This window comes from Cibotium barometz, chromosome 60 (assembly GCF_041138505.1).
Source record: "Cibotium barometz isolate CiBa-2024 chromosome 60, ASM4113850v1, whole genome shotgun sequence".
NCBI classification, from domain to species: Eukaryota; Viridiplantae; Streptophyta; class Polypodiopsida; order Cyatheales; family Cibotiaceae; genus Cibotium; species Cibotium barometz.
The window spans coordinates 9,943,233-9,951,450 of record NC_141105.1 but is presented as its reverse complement, the minus strand read 5'-3'; the positions used below and the strand labels follow the sequence as shown (position 1 = coordinate 9,951,450).

Here is an 8,218-nt window from a genome sequence, read left to right as displayed (position 1 = left end):
AACTACATGGACATACTTAACTATCAACATACTATCTTTTGAATGACAAAAATCTTAAATTCTTAGAAACAATTATACCCTAGGTTGCTCTTGGCCTTGCAAAGTAGGTGCATCTCGACATCTGCCAACCCGAAGTTTATGAGAATGGAAAACATGTCGCTCTCGTTGATGCAAGCCTCGACAATCAACACACCAGCATGGAATCCTCTCCTCATAGTAATCATCGGACATGGATCCAACGGGTGTAGAATGAGGCTCAAAAGTAGAGGGCACACCTCATCCTGCCACCATAGGAGCTCGTAGGGCAGCGGAATGGAGGTGGCAGTGTACAAGATGATGAGTTCGAACGTGAAAAAAAAGAATATATGAAACATTAAACTCTGATATAGTAAAATATTATGAACATAGCAATGGATATTCTTAACCTCTTTGGAGCCATTTTGTATGGATGATTGAAAAGTCATAAATAAATAACAAGTTAACAATCTGCACCATGCGTTAAGTGTGATATCTTTTGAAAATTCAAAATTCAAATGCTATGTATTAATGGCCTGGCAAGACGACTCACCCCCTTTATTTCAAGGTAATAATTTTTATACCATGCCTAATCTTAAAGTATGTCATCTTCTTGTTTTATACTAAGGTTTATAAGATTTTATTATCTTTAATTTTCTTACTTTTAATAGATACTATAGATATATGGACGATTAAAAAAAACTAATTCTAAAATGTATTTTTTTGCAATGTAGTCGATTTGCATTTGTTCCAGGATAATAATCGACCTGCATCTATGTGTGAGGAGTCATGGAGGCACTTTTGGAGACAGATGTGTCTAAAGTTGCGATGGACACAACAAAAGGTAAAGTGTAATATTTTTTATATTCGAGTTCATAATTAAGTAACGAATGTATAAAAACTTATGTGAATATGTTCTTGGCATCTATTTTCTTATATGTAGGAGGCTGCACGAGTGAGGGTGCAGAGTGGCCATACCTCCCATCTTGGGAGGATGGGGAGGAGGGGATTTGTTGCCCATTTTGTACGTAGCTAAATCTTTATGTTTAATTTATCTTGTATGCACGTGTATATGTATACACAATTGACATCAGTTATTTTTTTTTAAAATAAACAGACGAAAGATTATGACCGTACACCGAGTGCAAAGGAGATATAGACCGCCATGTATCGTGGCTATAGGACACATTGAAATCGGAGATTACCGATCCACCGAATGCATTTGTAAGTATATTCAATAAGTAAGATAATATAATTATTTAAATTAACTTTTGAATTAATGCTACTTATGTTTTCATCATGTGATCTATAGGAGCGATGGGGCGAGAAGGATATGGCAGAGCTGTGGACCGTCAGATGCAGGAGGGGCTTTAGAGAGAGCTTCGCCGTGATTGGAGCCAAGCATCAGGGGATGAGGAGTACCCCCCTCTGATGATACAGAGGACACTCATGGTCGGGGTCGAGGCCGCAGCACACAGCCGAGGTCCCCGTCGGCACTCAAGGCAAGGCTAGCTGCCCATGTTTTGTATATTCTCCACTTGTCGCATTATTTGTATATTTTGTATATTCCCTCGAGACAACATATATTTACTTTAGGATTTTTGTAGTCTTTATACCCCTCATTTTGTGTATTGACATATATAGATATACACATACATTTCATGTCATCTATTGTCTCATCTCTTGTTAGAATTCAAACTTTATATGTCAATTTATGTTTCTGAATTTAAATTTTGATGGTTATCATCATGATTTACCTGATGAATAATTTCCCATTTGTAACGAGCCTAATGCTATTCCACGTTGTGACGTTCAGATGTATTTGTATGTGTCCCGGTTTGAATTGTCACACATATCAATGTAAAGCGACGAAGTATGAGAAAAGAGACAATATGTGAGATATCGATAGAGAGGAAGGGTGTGTATGTATGAGGGATGGAGGGAGAGAGAGAGAGAGAGAGAGTATCTGTGTGAGTGTATGTATGAGAGAGAGAGAGAGAGAGAGAGAGAGAGAGAGAGAGAGAGAGAGAGAGAGAGTGAGTGTATGCATGATGGAGAGAGATAATATTTTGGCCTAATTAGGTCTCTATAACATAATCTCATGTGTTTCCCGTTGCGCGCGATGGAAAAAAAATTCCCGTTGAGCGTTGCATAAGCGATGATGAGTGTCGTTTATGCGACACTTAAAATGTCGCTTATGTGATGTTTTTTGTGTCGTTACACACGCCGTTTAGGCGACAACCCACATCAACATGGTTAGCGATGCAAAAAGCATCACATAAGCCACGTTTTCTTGTGTCGCTACCAACCTGATATGTTGTAGTATTTGGACTTGAGAGGTATATCCTATCATCAGTGAAAGGGGAGTGCCTTGTGGCCTCCCTCGAGGAGGGACTTGGGGATGCGGACTCCCTCGGGGAGGGACTTGGGGATGGTGTAGGAGGGGCAGGGGGGCCAAGGCAAATATGTGACAGAGAGAGGAAAATAAAAACCCTAACCCTAGCCAATCGCGTCTGTTTCCACTGACGTTACGTTAGCCTTCAAGCCCTAGCTAATCCTAATGAGTGATGATCTTAGATGTAATATTGGTACAAGTTTGAAATGAAATTAAGCTTCTTTGTGCCAAAAATATTTTTTTTTGTACTTCTTCCATCCTTTTTTTAATATATTTTCCATATTTTCTTCAAAAGAAAGTTTTATGTTTGTCCATACTAAAAGAAATTCAAAAATATACTTGTGTTGATGATACTTCAGGCCCATGCAAATATCAAGCTGTGTTGATTGGGTGGTAAGTGTTTTCAAAATGAAATTCACTCTACTTAGAGTATCTCCAGTAGGGTGATGGTCTACTCCTAGTGTCACCCTAGCCTCTAGGGACAAGAACTCGCCCAAAGTATTGGTTTGTAGGGAGTCGGGACTACTCCATGGGGCCACACTCCTACCAACACCACTAAGGCTTTCGTAAAAATAAAGCCAGAGTTAAAAGTTTTATTAAAACCATAGCCGAAATTTTTTTGGAGCAAGACGAGTGATGATAGATTATAGATGTAGCCTTGGTACAACTCTGGAATTGAGTTAAGCTTCTTCGTAAACCGAAAAAGTTTTTTGTACTTACTTCCATTCCTTATAAATATATTTTCCAACTTTTCTTTTAAAAAAAGTTTTATGTTTGTCAATACTAAGAGAATTTCTAAAATTCAATGAAGTCGATGGTATGTGGACCAGGAGAGTGTAGAAATAAACTTTTTTTCTAGCCAGTGAAAAAAAAGGACAACCTTCAAATAAAAATGAACTAAAGTCTAAAACCTAAAAATTTGAATCTTTAAATTCAAGGCTAAGCAAAATTAAGAACGGTTTTTTTTTTGAAATGACCTAAAAATTACACTAAAGGACAATTAACACGTAGAGGCGAATTAAAGTTTCATAAGTTAAATAGCCCAAAATAGGCAAGGCAGTATCAGATGTATTTCGCGTAAAATTGAATTCTCTTGCAGGCGGTGCCGGGGGAACAGAGACAATCTGTTTTAAATACATAGAAAATATTTTATAAATACTATACTCTGTGACACTAATGTGCTGAGCCCTAAATTGCATTTTAATTAAGAGTCTGTCTGCTGTCTAAGAGCAACAGTAATCCCTGTTGTTGTGATCTCGAGTCTTGACTTAGTCTTTTGGTGTCCCCATTTTCTGCAGCTTGGCAGAGCTATCTACAAATCCACCCTTTTCAATCCCCCTAATTCTTCCTTAGTTTTCCTTGATCGCCCAAGCTTCCACTTTCTTTCTTTTGGTGGTGCTTTTGCAATCTAGTTATCATCAAATTCTTTAGATTTTTAGTAGCTTCATTAACATCATTAACACTCTTGCTTGCTCTCTGTTAATAAAAATTAAAACATGCTAATTTTTGGATTCTTTCCTGAAATCCCTTTCCTATACTGTCAGTGAATTATTTATCTACTTTGCAAATCTTGCACAGCTTATAATTAGGAGCCATTTGGCCTTAGAAAACCATTTGGATTAAAGTTCTCAATGGGGTGGAGGCAGCTTTTTTTTTTTTGGGTAATTGGAGGTGCCCATATCTTCAAAGGTGATTATCTCTACAACAGCAGTATGATATTGGTCAGTTTGCTGCTCTAGCAACTTGCTTCAAAACAGAATGATTAGTTTGTACTCTTTTAATATTACAGATCCTTCAGATAGATCATCAATCAAGGACAGTAGATCTTTGTTTTTGTCTCTTGATTAACTTGGTTTTTGTGTAGCAGGATGCAAGAATGATCAGCTGATGAGGTGAAATTTACACACAGCTTGGGTCATGGTACTATCAAGACATCATTAAGGCCAAGGAATATATTAATCCTACAAGCATCAGATTGTACCGACGAGATTCACAAGGCTAAAATCAAGGTTTGATATTAATCAAAGCAATGGAGTTTTTAGGTCACTTGCAATACAGTAATCAATTACACTCCGAGCATCCAAGCATGGAGACCTCGTCCAATCCTCATAGAGGCTCTTATTATTGTACTGGACTGCTTTCACCTGATTGCCTTCATTACGGCCTAACCCCAGCTGAAGGCATGGATGAAACCATGCCTAATATGCCCATCAACATGCACACTTCTGCTGCAACTTCTCAATCAAATGATCACTTAGTTTCTAATCCCGTAGGATTATCTGTGGTAATGACAGAGATTAACAACAATGGTGAGGTTATGCCTGCTAAGTTAACCTCTTTCAACAGAAGATCCTGGGAAGAGGCTCTTTCTACGCCAATAATAAAGCCCATTAAGAGCAATGTTCATATGGTTTCTCATGATTCTGAAGCAGGAGATAACTCACAAGTAGAGCATATACTTAACCTTCAACACATCCACGCACTTAACTATAGCACAGACCCATTAATCTTACCCCCTTCAACCCATTTTAAGCATCCAGAAGGATCATTAGCTATGGAATATATTGAAGGTGGATCAGAACTAGGGTTACACAGTCTTGCGAAATTAACCCCCCCAATTGAAAGAGAGAACTCCAAGGGGTCAGCCAGTTTTCATAACGATGAGAGTTTATCTAGACAGAAATTGGGTTGTCCAGACTACCCACTTGAATTTTTGGGTAATGCTATCACTAACAGACATCATAAAAGCATCCCCACTAGTTTTTCATGGCCAAAAGCCAATGTATCAAGTGTTACTCAAGGCCAAGAAAGCACTAGTGTTGTTACTAATCTCTCCATTAAGCCATCAGTGGAGGGTAATAACATCATCGGTTTCATGCCAGGATGTGCTGCGGTAAGTATGTATGCTACAAGCACGAAAAAGAGCAAGATAATTAGTAGCTCTATTGATGCCATGTCCGAGGGGCAAACTGAGATTAGTAACCCTAACACTGGAGATTTGGAAGGATATTCTTCATGGGCGTTTATGAGAGAAGACAAAATGCAAGCAGGACTAGAATCAGCTGCTGGATGTATCCCATGTGTTAAAATTGGGGACAGCGTTAGGACTACTGCTAAGTACATCGATTCTGTGAAGATTAATGGTGAGATTAGTGGCTCTAATTGCAAGCCAGCTAAGTACCATGTGCACGAGAAGCCAGCAACCATGAATGTCGATGATCATTCCGTGGCTGCATCAAAGAAGCGACCTTTCGATCAAACGAGGGCTACCCACAACTCCAGCAGACGCGCCGACTTGCAGGTTTGAACACTTGTTCCTTTTTTGGGTAATTAGCAGTTAATCATACCGCTTGATGTTGTTTGTCGAAAGAGTTCCCTTCTCTTTGTGGTGAATTAGTCGTTTGTAATTTCTGAATATTATGTAGTCTTCTTGTGCAGCTCTTATAATGTGATCATTATAAGCTACTAATCAAATGGTAATGATCGACAAGCGTTATTAAGCTCTTTTAACGGGGGGTTTAACGCGCTGATTAGGGTCATACAATATTAATGTGACCATAATCAAACAATATGGTATAGATAATCATATCTTTTAATTACATAGCTGATTAACATACCTGATTATCGGATCATTTTGTCTTCTTTATCACAAGGGTTAATATGATTATATTGCAGGATTAATCCCCATAATTATAGATAAGAGAGCATGATTAAGGCAGAAAAGAAACAAATGACTGCTTATGGTTAATCGTTATAAATTCTCTTGATTAATGTGATGGTTGTTTCGTCCATGTGATGATCAGGGACATGCAAGCAATATTGAGACGCAGGTTATCAGCAATTTTAATCCACTATTATCGTCATCAAACTCAGTATATTGCAGGTCGTCAATTAGAAGCGGCGAATCATCCTCACGCAAGCCCCTTGGTCCAGCTTTAAATACTAATCTCAAACCAAGAGCAACACAAGGGACCGCTAATGACCCTCAGACAATCGCAGCACGGGTGATTAATTATAACTTAAAAATCACTTCTTAGAAAACCTTTTAATCAGAGGTTAAACAACAATTTAAACCATTTTTGACTACGATCAGAGTAGTTATATATCACATTTTCGTATCACTTACCCCAACATTATGATCATTTCTAGACTTTATGAAAGAGTATATAAGATGATCTATAGATTGTTTTTCTTTTTTCAGATGGCTACATCTATATTTTCACATATAATTAATTTAACTTGCTTAATTAATCTAAGGTCTAGATTCTAGAGGAAGCTCCAAGACTCTTTTACGACAAGATTAGCGTTAATAACCTCAGCAAGTATATATACTTTATATTTCTTTTCTCCCTTGAACTAATCGTTTTCCGCGGAAACTATTAGATCTTTTATTTTCACTATTACTGATTTAGTATTAAGCGTGATAGGTAACTCACAGCATGTAGGGAATCATCGTGTCTTATTATAGCTAATTATTCTTTGTTTTAGGTCAACCCACTAAATGTCATAACGCGCCAAGCTAGCTGCCTCCAATTGAAATATCTTAAACCGGTTCCCCGCCCTAATAATCTTATTCTATGTCATCTTAATTGTATAACTTGTTGATTAGAGAGGCAACTCCTTCAGTTTAGTACTCACATCTAATCATTAATCACGCTACTAATTACCTTAGGTTTGTAAATTGCAGAACAGAAGAGAACGCATCAATGCACGGCTCAAGACACTTCAAGAACTCGTTCCAAACGGATCCAAGGTAATAAAAATCATAATCAACCCAATGGGTTAGTAGAATTTCGCTGATTATCACGGGTTAAGCTTATAATTGTTTTACTAACTTTGTAGGTTGACCTAGTGACAATGCTGGAGAAAGCAGTCAACTACGTGAAGTTTCTGGAGCTACAATTAAGAGTAAGATCGCAATGATTCTCTAGCTAAAGCACATTTCTTAAGAGATTCAGGTTGTCTAATGATAATAATTGCTCAGAGCGGCTTGTTGTTAATGAAAAGCTGGTTCTAAAATTTCAGGTTTTGAGCAACGACGAGTATTGGCAGGGCGATCAAGACATAATTAATGCTGTGATGGCATCCCAATCAGACAGAAACGCCACTAAAATCACAGATAGTTGCACTGATAGTGCAACGAACTGTGAAGATAGTTATGTCAGCAAGGGTGAATTAGACAGCGTGTGCGTTACTTTCGAGGGTTGAATGGATACAATGATACAGTAGATATCCATATGAGTTAGCTGATGCAACACTTGTATGTACTTTTAGTCAGCTGCTTAGTCTTCTTGACCATGTTTAAAGTGGTCTAAGCTACTGACTAAATGTCTGTTATTGTCATCAAACAAGCTGTTACTACACAATATTGGCTTCTTTTATTAGCTAATTACATACACTTTTCATGATCCTTTAAGGTCTTCAATTGGTTATCTTTTTCCTTTCAGAAGAGTTTAGCAATCAATTTCCAACCCATCAACAAATATAGGCTTGCATGGTTTGGGTGAAGAGCAATTTGTACCTCCCTCTTACTTCACACACACCTATGGAATTCACTTTTCACACAATGTTTCCCATCCAAGGAAGGTGAGAATGGGGGTATGCACAATGTTTATGTCTATTTGAAAAGCCAATGAAAGTTACAAAAGCAAAGAGTAAGTGGTATATAAGGAAACCAAGCTCTAACTACTTGCCATAGAGAAGAGCAAACTACAAAACATGCCAAGTCCAGCAAGCATAGAAAGAAATATGTTAGGGAACCAACAAAGTATCTTTGGCTTGGGGATTGATGGTATGGATCAAAAGAAG

At 37.9% G+C, this 8,218-nt stretch overlaps 1 protein-coding gene across 3 annotated transcripts; it reads left to right on the top strand.

Annotated features, from left to right (window-relative positions):
* Window positions 1–3,508: 3,508 nt before the first annotated feature.
* Window positions 3,509–7,821, top strand: LOC147604957 (uncharacterized). Of its 3 annotated transcripts, none has more exons than XM_086794183.1 (6): window positions 3,509–4,099; window positions 4,278–5,711; window positions 6,214–6,414; window positions 7,098–7,163; window positions 7,253–7,318; window positions 7,436–7,821. In XM_086794183.1, the coding sequence occupies exons 2-6, from the start codon at window positions 4,440–4,442 to the stop codon at window positions 7,616–7,618; spliced, it is 1,788 nt and encodes a 595-aa protein (XP_086650309.1). In that variant the 5' UTR covers window positions 3,509–4,099; window positions 4,278–4,439; the 3' UTR covers window positions 7,619–7,821. The 3 variants fall into 3 exon arrangements, with proteins under 3 accessions (XP_086650309.1, XP_086650307.1, XP_086650308.1); XM_086794181.1 differs by having other exon boundaries at window positions 3,509–4,131; XM_086794182.1 differs by having other exon boundaries at window positions 3,509–4,131; window positions 4,275–5,711.
* Window positions 7,822–8,218: the final 397 nt, after the last annotated feature.

Coding starts and splice junctions, on each gene's coding strand:
- LOC147604957 (XM_086794183.1), top strand. CDS start 4,440: ATGGAGTTTTTAGGTCACTTGCAATACAGTAATCAATTACACTCCGAG. Junction 6,415..7,097: donor CTCAGACAATCGCAGCACGG/GTGATTAATTAT, acceptor TGTAAATTGCAG/AACAGAAGAGAACGCATCAA. Junction 7,164..7,252: donor TCGTTCCAAACGGATCCAAG/GTAATAAAAATC, acceptor CTAACTTTGTAG/GTTGACCTAGTGACAATGCT.